The sequence below is a fragment of the Eurosta solidaginis genome, chromosome 1 (assembly GCF_040869045.1).
Source record: "Eurosta solidaginis isolate ZX-2024a chromosome 1, ASM4086904v1, whole genome shotgun sequence".
Lineage (NCBI taxonomy): Eukaryota > Metazoa > Arthropoda > Insecta > Diptera > Tephritidae > Eurosta > Eurosta solidaginis.
The window spans coordinates 225,535,237-225,550,375 of record NC_090319.1 but is presented as its reverse complement, the minus strand read 5'-3'; the positions used below and the strand labels follow the sequence as shown (position 1 = coordinate 225,550,375).

The window sequence follows — 15,139 nt, the reverse complement described above, 5'->3', positions numbered from 1 at the left end:
GTTCGATGTTGGATGCCTCTTTAACTTGAGCAGATACTGCATTGGCGATGCCTGAAACTTGCGCATGCATTTTCCTTGCCGGCAAATTGATTCTGCCGTAACCTGTGTTCAGCTTTGCACATTTTGTAAAAAACCCTTGATGTTGATTTTGAAGTAGGTTCTGATACCTTTGTTTGGAAGACACCTAGTCTTTTTATGGGGGTTTCGGTTATATGCCGAGAATTTGATGGCTTTTGTCCCTTTTGGGCGTTAGTACCAGTGAAGCTAGACACTGTTTCCAGTGTCTGAAACCTATTTGATAGAAACTTGTCCATATCTTCCCACTTAGATATGTCCATTTTATGGTCTATGCTTTGTTCCCATAGAGCCAGGGTACTTTCCGGTAGCTTTGTCGAACACAAATACGTTAGTATTGCATCCCAATTGGATGTGTCGATTTTGTGACACTTGAGAGACGATAGACAATTGTTTATATCGATATGTACTTTCTTTAACGCGCTCCCACACTCACTCTCTACCTTCTTTAATTTAAAAAAATTTGTAATTGCGTGTTGACTAATATACGCTTGTTTTCATACCTTTCGCACAGGTTTTTTCCATATCCAACCCATCATTTGTTGGCGGTCATTTTTTACAATATCTTTGGCCTCGCCCCTTGTCTTGTTGTTCAGATGGAATAACTTTCCACCCCCTGTAGGTCGGAATTATTTATGTATATGATCGTAAACAGGTCACGAAAGGTTGGCCATGATAAATAATCACCTTTGAAAATCTCCGTGTCGCAAGGAGGGAGGCGGATCTTATGCCCGGTGTGGCTGGGGGTGCTTGCTCAGAGATAGCACTATTTTCTACTTTTTTAAATTTCTCTGCCTCAGCAGATATTGTGGATGAGCATCGCATATATATTGAGTAGGTTGTCATACGTTTTTTCCGGATGGCTAACACATCATTTGCGTCGACCTCCTCTGATCCCATCAGTGAGTCAAACACAGGCTTAACCTTCTTCCATAAGGAGCGCAACTCTTCTTGCTGTATCGCAAGAGTATGCTTATTATGATTTCCCTCTGGAATAAAGCTGTACTGTTTCTCAAACTCTGTGATTAACTCAGCTGATCGGATATAATTTTCCATTTTCTCAACAAATTATTCCTACCCAACTAAAACCAAACTAATTCTTTGAACAAAAATGGAAACAATGTTTTGCAAGATCGCTTTTATTTATGTATGTCAGACTTGGCCGATTCGTCTGATATTTTTTTTTTTGTCTCAAAGGAAGAACAAGCAATGGTGTAACCTACTCGCCACCCGCACGCAAATTATGTATATATGTATATATTGATATTTCTGGCTATTAATTTATAAGGTTCAGACTTGGCCGAGTCGTCTGGTTTCCCCAAGAAAAGAGTAAAACACAACAGTGTGGCTTACTCGCCACCCGCACGTAAATTTATATATGTATGTATATATTGTTGTGTGTGTTAATTTATTTGTAAGGGTTGTGGCTCAGATAAAAGGAGCAAAGTGTAGAGTGCGCGATATAATAAAACGTCTCGACCTAGTGAAAATTACCAGTGCCAAAATTTGTGAAACTAAATTATTGTGCTCGTGAGTGGATATACGTGCAGAGTCACTGTAGTTGCTTTCCAGAAAATATTTGGTACTTTTTTTTTGTTTTTTAAGTGGGGTTGGCGGTGGCGGCCACCGTGGTGTGATGGTAGCGTGCTCCGCCTATCACACCGTATGCCCTGGGTTCAACTCCCGGGCAAAGCAACATCAAAATTGTAGAAATAAGATTTTTCAATTAGAAGAAAATTTTTCTAAGCGGGGTCGCCCCTCGGCAGTGTCTGGCAAGCGCTCCGATTGTATTTCTGCCATTAAAAGCTCTCAGTGAAAACTCATCTGCCTTGCAGATGCCGTTCGGAGTCGGCATAAAACATGTAGGTCCCGTCCGGCCAATTTGTAGGGAAAAATCAAGAGGAGCACGACGCAAATTGGAAGAGAAGATCGGCCTTAGATCTCTTCGGAGGTTATCGCGCCTTACATTTATTTTTTTTTTTTTTAAGTGGGGTTATGGTACACGGTGGTACTTGCCGTGGTCGTGGAATACTCCGGATCGACACACGCGGTAGGGGGAAAGCAATTGCACAAACCAAAACTGAGGTACTATATCGCACAGACTGGTCACTGATAATTTTCACTTTCCACTGTTTAGTGGTTCGGAGCACTCGCGGCACTTTTTAAATAAAAAACTAACCAAAAACAAGTAAGGAAGGTTAAGTTCGGGTGTAACCGAACATTACATACTCAGTTGAGACCTATGGTGACAACATAAGGGAAAATAACCATGTAGGAAAATGAACCGAGGGAAACCCTGGAATGTGTTTGTATGACATGTGTATCAAATGAAAGGCATTAAAGAGTATTTTATGAGGGAGTGGGCTGTTGTTCTATAGGTGGACGCCATTTAGGGATATAGCCATAAAGGTTGATCAGGATTGACTCTAGAATGCGTTTGTACGATATGGGTATCAAATGAAAGGTGTTAATGAGTATTTTAAAAGGGAGTAATCCTTAGTTCCATAGGTGGACGCCGTTTCGAGATATCGCCATAAAGGTGGACCAGAGGTGACCCTAGAATTTGTTTGTACAATATGGGTATCAAAAGAAAGGTGTTAATGAGTATTTTAAAAGGGAGTGATGCTTAGTTCCACAGGTGGACGCCGTTTCGAGATATCGCCATAAAGGTGGACCAGGTGTGACCCTAGAATTTGTTTGTACGATATGGGTATCAAATTAAAGATATTAAGGAGGGTTTTAAAAGGGAGTGGTGGTAGCTGTATAGGTCGCCTTTTCGAGATATCGCCATAAAGGTGGACCAGGGGTGACTCTATAATGCGTTTGTACGATATGGGTATCAAATGAAAGGTGTTAATTAGTATTTTAAAACGGAGTAATCCTTAGTTCCATAGGTGGACGCCGTTTCGAGATATCGCCATAAAGGTGGACCAGGGGTGACTCTAGAATTTGTTTGTACAATATGGGTATAAAAAAAAGGTGTTAATGAGTATTTTAAAAGGGAGTAATCCTTATGTTTAGGCCACAGGCCTAAATATATCTCCCCCCCCCCCCCCCCCCCTCGTAACATAACTTTCTTTGGTTATTTTCTTTCGTTACTACCACCCACATATTCTTGTGATCACTATACACACAGGCATGTGTGAGTGGTAGTACGTATGTATCCTAGATTTCTACCGCTGTGAGCCCGCGGTACGGCAACTTTGTTGCCGGGAAACCCAACGAAGGAGCTGTATCGTGGGTTTATCGGCTCATGTAGCAAAGAGTCTCGTCCTCTTTTAATCCAGCAGCCAGCAAAGGAACACGTAATCACACGTTCACGTAAGTTGTCAATTTCCAAAAATATACTTGGTAATTTCCTAAAATATATTAAATATTTTGACCTTTCACAACATTTGTTAAAAAACTTCCTTAACACTTGTTGTATTTATATACATTGAATAAAAAAAAACACTGTGAATTCCTTTTATTAATACGAAACTCGATTACTCCGGATCAACACTTCGATAAAAGGTACGTGGTTTAAAAATATTCCGCTAGGTAGGGTTTTCTTTTAATTTCACTTTTAAAAAAATTTCAAAATAAAATTACAAATTACAAAGTGACTCTTTATATTAAACAGTGCAAGTGATTTTTGTTCGTGAAGTGAGAAGTCTTATTTTGTGCAAAAATAGGACAAAAGGCGTTTAACGCAGTTATATAAAGTTTGTGCAACACGCCTTGTGACTATCCGGAACAATCCCCCACCAGCGGTAAGATTTTCCGGACACAGCTCAAGGTAGCACAACACTGCTCTAAAAGGTTAACATAACCTCTAACACCGCTTTGCGTCACTTTTCTATTTTCACATTTGCAGGATTTATCTGAAAAAATTCATTTAATCCACAGCACAAAAATTCCATTTGTTAAGGTTACTTATTCAGAAACCTGTAAATTTAATTTAGGCGCACATTTAATTAAATCAAATTTTTTCTCACATACAAATCACTTGCACTTATTTACACGGGCAATACGTTTGCAATTTAGTTTGGTGCTATAGTACAAAGTGCACTTAGTTACATACACATATATTGTTGTTGTTGTTTGGGTGGCTTTGTTCTCATACAATTTTTTAAAACAAAAAATTTAAAAATTTATTATTCTCACTTGCGGCAATATACAAATCAGTTTGACTGATCTAATTTTTTGTGATACAAAAGATCACAGTCCTTGGTTAAATTACCAAAAAGTCCATAACGAGCGTTCATAAATTTTTTTATTTTTTTTCACTAACACCATTTTTGCACTAGCCATTACTTATTGGCTTAGACAATTCAGTAGCAAATCTGCATTAGCACATTCCTTAACATTTGCGTGGGTGCGCGCCGTTGCCACCACGAAATTGTACTTATCCCACTTGGCACATAAGCCTCTGTACAGCCCTTTTCACGTTAGCCATAACTTATCGGCTTACACAATCAATTGGTAAATTTGTGCATACATACGCACACACCAAATCTTTTCACTTGCCACATTATCACTTCCAAGTTCTGTCTTTTGGCGACATTTTCACTCACTACTCTCTGCAAAGGCAATTTCTGTATAAACTTTTGGGTTTTTATTTTTATCCACAATGGAGACCTATACACGCCAAGCAGATGCAGTGACGGAGTATGAAAATGACTTCAACGACAGGTCACCTTCACAACACAGTAAACACTCCCTAATATACCAAAGGGATGAGTTAAAAACTCTGTCTGAAGCTACGAAGGTGACATACGAAAAGCTCTTAGGTTCATCAGAGCTTTATTCAAAGGACTTATCGGCTATCAAGAAGAAGCATAAAATGTGCTATTTCAGCTTCCTAAAGTGTCAGGCGGCAATAGCTGAGCTTTTGGAAAATTTTGAAAAGAAAGATAAGAAAGTAGATGTCTCAGATAATATGGAATATCATGTGCGCCTGCCAGCATGTGATACGGATATTTTCAAAGGTGACTATATTTCATGGCCGTCTTTTAGGGACATGTTCACTGCCATATATATTAATAATAGTAAACTCCATGCAGTGCAAAAACTATACTATTTAAGGCAAAAAACTCAAGGGGCGGCCAAAGAGATAGTGGAACGGTGTTCCTTAACAACAGACGGTTTCGATACAGCGTGGAAAAATTTATGTGACCGATACGAAAACAAACGTATCTTGGTCAATGCCCAATTAAAAATTCTTTTTAGTTTAAAAGCAGTTGAGAGCGAATGCGGTAGCTCCATTAAAAAACTGCAACGTGAAATAAACAAATTGTATCTCAGCGCTTCAATGTCACAAGATTGACATATCAAACTGGGATGCAATTCTAACGTATTTGTGCTCCACAAAACTGCCAGAAACCACACTGGCTCTATGGGAACAAACCATAGAAAATAAAACAGAAATTTCAAAATGGGCAGATATGGATAAATTCTTATCCAGCAGATTCCAAACGTTGGAAACTGTCGTAGATATAAGAGGGGATACGGTTTCAAAACCTCGAAGCCACATGCTTCTCGTTCCTCGGCAGATACATCGTCGAAACGATTAGGGTCCTACCAGGCAAGTGCAACAGTAGCCAAACCTACGTGTAAGATGTGCAAAAGTCCTGCACATCGAATTTCAAAGTGTGAAAAGTTCTTACGTTTAACACCCAATAAACGGTTTGAGCAAATTAAGAGCAGCCGTGGGTGTATAAACTGCCTTTCTGCTGGCCATTCGGTGACAAAGTGCACCAGTCAAATGAACTGTGCCACATGTCATTTAAGACATCATACGCTGCTTCATATTTCGAATCAGCCAAAACCAACAAATACTCCTGACACTATCGGAGCATCTACCTCACGGGAAGCTCAAATACGACGCAATGCTGAAAGAGAAAATGCTCCGATTAATAATGTGAACTCATGTTTTGCTAATACAAATAAAGGGGTATTACTAGGGACAGCTCAGGTTAATATTCATTTTAATGGTGTTGATTATTCGGCGAGAGCCCTAATCGACTCGGGATCTGAATGTTCATTCATTACCGAGAAACTAAAGCGCAGAATTAATCTGCCATCCAAACACCTGCATGCCCAAGTTTCGGGCATCAATAATACAATGTCTGCACAAGTAAAAGAAGCGTGCAACATACAACTGCGGTCACCAACCGACCCATTAATCAAGATCAATACGATCATGCTGGTTTTACCACAATTGACAGGGAATCTTCCAACTTGCCAAATAAACGCAATGACTAGGCAAGCATTCCCTGACTTAGTACTGGCTGACAAAAGATTCTTTGTCAATGAGCCAGTCGACTTAATTCTGGGCGGAGACATATACCCCCCAATTATGCTAGGCGGTATCAGGAAGGACGTGCTAAACACATTAATAGCACAGGAAACGGTGTTCGGCTGGATTTTGACAGGCCGGACAGATGCGGTTGATACAAATAAGACCCTAGTTTCATATTTCAATGAGGTCACTTTAGATAAACAATTGGCGGCTTTTTGGGAGGTAGAGGAAATTCCAAAGAAAAGGAGCATCAATAACGATGACACTTACTGCGAGGAGCTATACAAATCCACAACAGTTCGGAACAACGATGGCAAAGTCTGGCAAAAATGGCGTAGTCTCCTTACCCTTTAGGAAAGAGTTTAACTTAGGCCCCTCATTAAGAAGTGCGTGCTCTCGATTCTATCGCAACGAGACACGACTTGCGAAAAACCCAGTCCTTCAAACGGAATACAATAGAGTTGTATCCGAATATGAAACTTTAGGGCACATGAAACAAATAGGCAATATTTCGCCAGACTCAAATGACTGTTACTTCCTACCTCACCATGCTGTTATAAAGGAGGGAAGTACAACGACAAAAGTCAGAGTCGTATTTAATGCATCTTGTCCTACCACTAATGGCAAAAGTCTAAATGATGCCTTATATCCAGGTCCGATTCTTCAATCCGACCTGACAATTCTTATACTACGTTGGCGGCTGTTCAAATACGTATTTAACAGCGACATAGAGAAAATGTATCGCCAAATATGGGTCAATGAAGACCAAACAAAATATCAGCGAATCATATTTCGCAAATGCTCCAAAAACCCAATTAACATTTATGAATTGAAAACGGCAACCTTTGGGGTTAATTGTGCTCCGTATCTTGCGATTCGAACGCTGCACCAACTAGCTGATGACGTGGAGACATCGCATCCAATGGCAGCAGATATACTGCGAAATTGCATGTACGTTGATGACGTACTCGCCGGTGGACACAGCATCGAAATTGCAATCAAGGCAAGGGACGAAATATCATTGGCATTGCAATCGGCAGGTTTCCCATTGCGTAAATGGACGTCCAACTGCAAGAAAATCCTACAGGGTATACCGAAGCAACACCTATTAAGCGAGGATTTTCTTGAGTTTGAAGACACCAGCATGGTAAAAGCACTCGGTATCAGGTGGAACGCCCATTTCGACTACTTTTACTTCACAGCGAAACCCTTTGACAATAACCACGCCATAACAAAAAGGTCAATACTTTCTGCGATCGCAAAACTTTTCGGATCTCTTGGCTGGCTGGCACCAGTCGTAATTGTAGCCAAAATAATAATGCAAAATATTTGGTTGGAAGGGACAGGCTGGGATGAAGATGTGTCTGAAACTACTCTACATCGGTGGCAATCATTCATGACGGACTACGAAAAGATCAACGATATGCGCATACCGCGATGGGTTCACTACACATTGAAGGACAATGTCGAAATACATGGATTCAGCGATGCCTCGGAAAAAGCATATGCCGCCACTGTTTTCCTGAGGGTACAAACAAAGGATCAAGTCTTCACCAACCTGTTGATGGCCAAAACGAGAGTAGCCCCGGTCAAAACCATATCATTGCCACGACTGGAACTCTGCGGCGCAGTCCTACTTGCAGAAATTATAGAGTCGGCCATAGAAAATATGCAACTTTCAAACATTAAAGTAACCCTTTGGACAGATTCGACTATAGTACTGGCATGGATCCGAAAACCACCATGTTCGTGGTCAACGTTTGTGGCACATCGAATAACGAAAATCATCGACAAAGTTGGAGACAAAGTATGGCGGCATGTAGACTCTGCGTCAAACCCTGCAGATTTGGCGAGCAGAGGCCTCCTCGCTTCGGATCTAATCGAAAATTCTTTGTGGTGGCAGGGACCTTCTTGGTTACAAGAAGACAACGAAAATTGGCCAACACAAGAAGAAGATTACAATACGAATATGGAGGAAAAGAGGGTGAAAGTTCATACAACATCGGTCAAAAATAACTTTGATATTCTGGGTAGGTTTTCCGATCTACCGAGGGCTTTGCGGGTTATATCCTATATTCTTCGGTTTTTCCAGAATACGCACCCAACAACTAAAGCCTCTTTTAAAAGGGATTCTCATTCAATAGCTCCTGACGAAATAGAAAAAAGAACACGAAGATTGATAACAATATGCCAGAGGCAACATTATCAAGAAGAGTGCGCAAATTTGAAGTCAGGAAAACTAATAAATGGGAAGAGTGAGATTTTACCCCTGAACCCATATATAGATGACGAAGGCATCATTCGAACTAGGGGGCGGACTGGGGCATCCAAAGACATGTCCCATAACGAAAGTCATCCCATTATCCTTCCTTACACTTGCAGGTTATCCAGACTTATAGTTCAATCCTCTCATGAGACCACCCTGCATGGAGGGAACCAGCTGATGCTGCGACATATCCGCACTCAGTACTGGATCCCACGCGTTAAAGTCATGATAAGGTCGGTTATCCACAACTGTAAAGTCTGCACTATTTACAGGAAGCGGACACAAACGCAACTTATGGTGATCCTTCCGAAAGAGCGCACCACCTTTACTAAGGCCTTCACAAATACTGGGGTGGATTTCGCGGGACCATTCGATATAAAATCCTACCGAGGGAGGGGATGTCGAATTTCAAAAGGATATGTTTGCCTGTTTGTCTGCTTTTCGACGAAAGCCATCCATCTAGAAGCGACAAACGACCTTAGTACTGGGTCCTTCCTAGCTGCCTTCGCCAGATTCGTATCCAGACGAGGCTGACCGAAAAACGTTTACTCCGACAATGGTACTAACTTTGTCGGAGCTTCTCGATCCTTACGATCCGAGTTTAAGCATTTCTGCGTGAAGCAAGGGACGGAACGTTGACTAAATATAGCCATCACATTATAGAATGGCATTTTACACCGCCAAGCGCTCCCCACATGGGAGGTTTGTGGGAAGCGGGGGTAAAAAGTTTTAAGACCCACTTTAAAAAAATCGCGTCTGATCATAAATATACTCTCGAAGAGTTTACAACCCTCTTATGTCGAATTGAGGCCTGCCTCAACTCGAGACCTCTAAGTCCCTCATCCAACGACCCTTCCGACCTGGAGCCGCTTACTCCAGGCCATTTTCTCGTAGGTGGGCATCTTTTAGCTCCACCTGAACTCGACTGTAGTGAAAACCCTGCCTCCATTGTAAACCGGTGGCAAAAGATGAAAGCCCTTCATCAGACCTTTTGCGAAAGATGGAAATCGGAATATCTCACCGAGATCCAGAAACGGTATAAATGGAAACATCCACAATCCAACTTAAAACCCGGGGACCTAGTCGTCATCAAGGAGGATAATCTACAACCGAACGAGTGGAAAATGGGGAGAGTCGTCAACACACACCCAGGTTCCGATAACCGTGTACGTGTTGTTGACGTTCATACAATGAAGGGACAAATTACCCGACCAATCGCGAAACTGGTACTACTTCCGCCCAACGACAACGAAAATGAACTTTAATAGTCCATATTCCTTATTCCCAAGTAACCCAGCTCTCGTTTACCCAGAACGAGGCCAACAAACCAATAACCCAGCTCTCGTTCCCCAGAACGAGGCCAACATACCCTAACGCAGATTCATTATCTGCCACAGAATCCGCAATCAAATCTCCTATATATCATATCCCATATGAACCAAACTTCGAAATTTAAAAGTATTTTCGAATAAGAAACTAATGTATCGTCTGGAGGAAAATTTACCTTAAATGTGATTATTCTTGAATACTCACTTATGATTCATATTTCGAACGTTTACTGGGTATAATACAAATTATTGGCAAAAGTTTCGATATATGATAGCGTCTACAGATTACATTTTCATGGTTTTCATGCACGGAATCATCGGCTTTCTGAATTGTATTAGATGGAAAATATCCCATTTTGTAATGCGTGCATTTTAGCGTAGTTTGTAATCAAAGCAGCCGAGCAGCAATTCTCCCTGACGGAGAAAAATACAAACATTGTCGCTTTTAACTACTTTATATTCTACAATTTTTATGGAATTTAATTGCTGATATACAGCTTTCGATTGAAAACGGGCAAATTTTCACCGAGCGCCGCTTGTCTCTGCTCTTGACCACTGTGTGGCGCATATAAATCGTGTTTGATATCGATCAAAGGTGTAGCGACCTCTGTGAGGAAAGTAAAATACAAATTGCCGTACCCTAGACCCCTAGAAACTGACACTGCCAGAATGTCTGAAGCAATCTAAGAGGATGGCGAAGTACACGATTTGGAGACTATTATACGTTCGTTAAATAAAGAGATAGAAGTGGACACCTACAGTGACAATCTTGATGAGTGCAGATGAAAATTTTTGTTCAAATACCTCTAATGCTTCGGGCAGTGCAGAAAGCCGTTCAAGGACTGTAACAGCGAGCCATACAACTAAACCAAAAGTATTAAATGCTTCTACGGTATGACTCAAAAATTCTCAATTTAAAACGAAAACATTGTACCAGATTCAACACTGTTAAATTCCACTGAATAAAATGATTTAATTATGATTTTTTAATTTAAGCCTTAAAAGTACGTCCCTCACTTTGTATTAGATGTATAGAAATTTCCGTGCGTTTCTGCAGACTTTTTATAATTTATAATAAAAGTCATACAATTTTTACGGCAACTCCTAGTTTAAAGCTGCGGTCGTCTTCGCGCTTCCATGTCGGATAGCATTTATTAGTTCATCGTTTACCAGAAAAACGAATCGTAAACTGCAAATCTCAACAACACAATTGTTGGCGAGTCGAGTCTTATTCCCACTTAGCAAAGGTGCACCACCAATGAATATAGGTCTTTTACATTCGTTTGCTATAAAGAAATCTGCATTACTTCGAAGTTTAATTGTACCCTGGCGTCTTGATATCTTGCAGGCTGGCCCTTCTAGTGATAGGTCTACATCGACATGAGAATCTTCAACATAACGGCCAAAGGTTATTTCTTTGGATCGCATTAAGTAACGAACTAGCCGACCACGAAGTACAGCTAGCGTTTGACCATCGAATTCGGGTGGCGAGACACCTGTCACTGAATCAACTAAGACATTCCACCGACTTAACTCGTTCTCTAAAATACGAATTTCACGCTTATTTTGACGATCAGTTAAAGCAAGTTCGATCTCCAATGCCTCATCACGTTGATCATTGAGTCCTGCATCGAGTATAAGATCTTCAGCACCAGAAAAACTTAAAGGTTGATCACTCATATGAAGTGGCTTAACAACTTGATCTGTCAATAATTGATATTGCTTCATCATTTGCCAATGATTTTGTAAAGATTTGGCTGTACGTGCAACATAAAATACAGAGGCATTTTTGTCCAGTAACTCTTGGAACTGTTCAAGTTTAGGGATATCAGAACTTTTAAAAGTTCCTAAAAGTCCTTCTTCTTGAACACTAAAAAGAGCTTTGCTTTGAACCGATTCTGCCAACTCTGGATGTAGATTTCGCATGGCAGCTACAGCAATACGTGATATTGCCGGTTCGTACAACAGAGAAAACCGTAATTCGCAATTTGTACTCTAAGGATACGTGCAAAATCATCTAAAAAACATGGCCTGGCTACAACTATAGAAGGACAACGTCTTTACTGAATATGTTTAGCAAATTAACATTCAAGATCAAATCCATCTTGAAATGGTACTGTTCATCTGGCACAGAATGGGAATACTTATTAAAGACAGGTGCAGTGTGGAAGGCTGCAAGGAGACACCCAACATTTCGTCTGCGAGTGTCCACCTCGGGGTACATGAGGTTCTGAACTCTCAGCAGTTTTGTGGTGCCTGCCCTAGAGGCCGTGTCAAAATGCTCCATGGAACCTATCAGAAAGTTTATTTATGGAAATAAATGGTTTGAGTAAACACGTAGGGTACATTAGGCAATTGGTTCCTGGAGAATGTACATCGAAATGGCGCCTAGAGCGCTGCTTGCGTCCGATCTCCTTAGCCGTGCAGCATAGTAGTAACCAACCAAAGGAATATTTGGTTCGCGGACTCTACTTCGAGGATTCCTTATGGTATTTTCGCCACTAAACGGGTTAATGCATGGGTATAGCGCGTTTCTAAATTCCTCTCCTCTAAAGGAGTAGTTGGAGTTTTTAAATTACAGTGCTATTCCACCACCGCTTAAATATCGCAATCATACCAAAAATAAGCCTGTATGTAAATTTAAATAAATATCAACAATCGTCACAATTAATTAGGCAGCCATTGGCCTTCGCACGCCAATCACAACATTTCCGCTAAATTAATTTAAACGCTATCCAACTTGGCAGCTATTAATAAGTCAACTAATGCAAGTGCAAATACATTTTCATAATTTTAACATGCACATTTGATTAAGATATTGGGAATGGAAAACGCATAATGAGTTTAGTAGCCTCTTCACATATTACGACAATTACAGCAACAACAGAAACAACATAAATGATGAGATCGTCGACTTCCTGCTAGAAGTCGTCTTCAAATATGTTAATATGGTCTGGCAGCTTTCTTTTTTTCTGGGGTATTGTGGATTCATGCGGCTACGCTCTTGTGGCCAAGCTAAGCAAAGGAAATATTAGACAATTTTGAATGAGGCACTTGCCACAAATCTGCCACTTTTGCTGGACAGGTGTATTGTAAAGAAGAAATGGCAAGTGAAATTTTAAAAGGTTTTATTTTCGTTAATTTTATGGAAACTACTTTTAAATAATATTGTGCTTGAAGATAAAAGATCCAAGTTATATTTTTGGAAATCGGTGTGTCTTATTTAGTGGTTTAAGTAGTGTTATTTTAACCTTAAGCACTTTGCGGAGAATTCTTGTTGCACACAAAGTGCTTACCTACATATATATATATAAATATGTGCGTATTGTTGTGCTTTAATGTTTCATTTAAACTTACTTCCATCGCTATGCGCCACAACCTCACGCAACAGGAAATACCTCAAGCCCTCTATTGTGTAAAGTTTAGCTGCCGGATGACCAGAATCAAGCAATAAACCTGCGCCCGTGTGTGTGTCCAAACGTAGTTGTGATTCTGTTAAGAAAGTTTCATCTGAAACACAATACCAACCACAATATGCAGCAGAGTAAATGTGGCCGCGCGATTTTAAAGTGTGCCAAAAATGCGCTACAGCCGTCTTGTGGCGCTCTTCGGTAGTACGTATAAAATCTGTGTTTGCTATACTCGCTTCGGCGAATACATGACGATATTGCGCAGATATATACTCGCAATATTGTGCAACTGGCACGGTTTGAGCTGCTGCTTGTTGGATTTTTGTACCATGTTCATCAGTGCCATTAATTGTCATTAATTGATATGACTGCTCATTGTAATATTATACCCTGAAAATGCAAAAGAGAAAAAATTGATCAATGAAAAAGAAATAAGGTTAGAATTAGCAAATTTTACTATACGAACAGTAACTATACTCACCGCATGTCGTAAATCAATGACATTTTTTTTTCTTTTTTTTCCATTCAGGAAATGGAAAAGCGTAGCAGATGTCAAAATCTCTACATTTAATGTCTGGCTGTCAATGATTATTGCAATACAAACGTTAGGCCTCATGCGCAAGCATCTCGCGCACTACACGTCATGCACTACATGCGCACTACACGTCACGCACTACATGCGCACTACACGTCACGCACTACATGCCGCACTAAATATCGCGCACAACACGCCGCACATGTCGCGTATTACATATCTCGATCAATCATTCAGATTTGAAATATGTAATTCCACGAATCTCAACATTATCGACAATACACGTCAAAAAATAATGTTGAGTGGTGGAAGTGCAACTCTGTAATACATTTTCAGCCAGGTTTCGAACCGTTCCGTGTGGTGGCAGGCCACTTGCTGTGAAAGCAAAGTTCACCACAAATCAAAAGTAAATTTTAACACTACTTCGGTGACATCTACCGACATAAATCAAATTATAAAATGTACTAAAGGCGCTAAAGCAACAGCCACATCGCATGGATGCGTGCGAAATTCGTTTTTTCTTCCGTTCTTTGCGCGCGAAATTTTTCATTTTCTTCTACTTAATATGGTAGGTGTCACAACCATTTTATAAAGTTTTTTCTAAAGTTATATTTCGCATCAATAAACCAATCCAATTACCTCACCATGTTTCATCCCTTTTTTCGTATTTGGTATAAAATTATGGCATTTTTTTCATTTTTCGTAATTTTCGATATCGGAAAAGTGGTCATTTTCGGATTTCGTTCATTTTTCATACCAAGATAAAGTGAGTTCAAGTAAGTACGTGAACTAAGTTCATTAAAGATATGTCGATTTTTGCTCAAGTTATCATGTTAACGGCCATGCGGAAGGACAGACGAACGACTGTTTATAAAAACTGGGCGTGGCATCAACCGATTTCGCCCGTTTTCACAGAAAACAGTTAACATCATAAAATCTATGCCCCTACCAAATTTCAAAAGGATTGGTTAATTTTTGTTCGACTTATGGCGTTAAAAGTATCCTAGACAAATTAAATGAAAAAGGGCGGAGCCACGCCAATTTTTAAATTTTCTTTTATTTTTGTATTTTGTTGCACCATATCATTACTGGAGTTGAATGTTGACATAATTTACTTATATACTGTAAAGATATTAAATTTTTTGTTAAAATTTTACTTTAAAAAAATTTTTTTTTAAAAGTGGGCGTGGTCCTTCTCCGATTTTGCTAAATTTTATTAGGCGTACATATAGTAATAGGAGT

The 15,139-nt window shown here is 40.0% G+C and overlaps 1 protein-coding gene and 1 pseudogene across 3 annotated transcripts in view; both read right to left on the bottom strand.

The window, feature by feature from the left end:
* Positions 1-13,940, bottom strand: part of LOC137237039 (methionine--tRNA ligase, mitochondrial-like) — a 57,142-nt gene extending 43,202 nt beyond the window's left edge. For 2 of the 3 annotated variants that reach the window (XM_067760193.1, XM_067760194.1), the window contains exons 1-2: positions 13,844-13,940; positions 13,310-13,752 (exon numbers count right to left, since the gene is read on the bottom strand). In XM_067760193.1, coding sequence (XP_067616294.1) covers positions 13,310-13,718 — 409 coding nt within the window. In that variant the 5' untranslated portion in view covers positions 13,719-13,752; positions 13,844-13,940. Of the gene's footprint in view, positions 1-13,125; positions 13,249-13,309; positions 13,753-13,843 lie in introns of those variants that run through there. The other variant, XM_067760195.1, reaches the window with a different exon arrangement.
* On the bottom strand, positions 11,057-11,893 carry LOC137241413 (microspherule protein 1 pseudogene; annotated as a pseudogene).
* Positions 13,941-15,139: the final 1,199 nt, after the last annotated feature.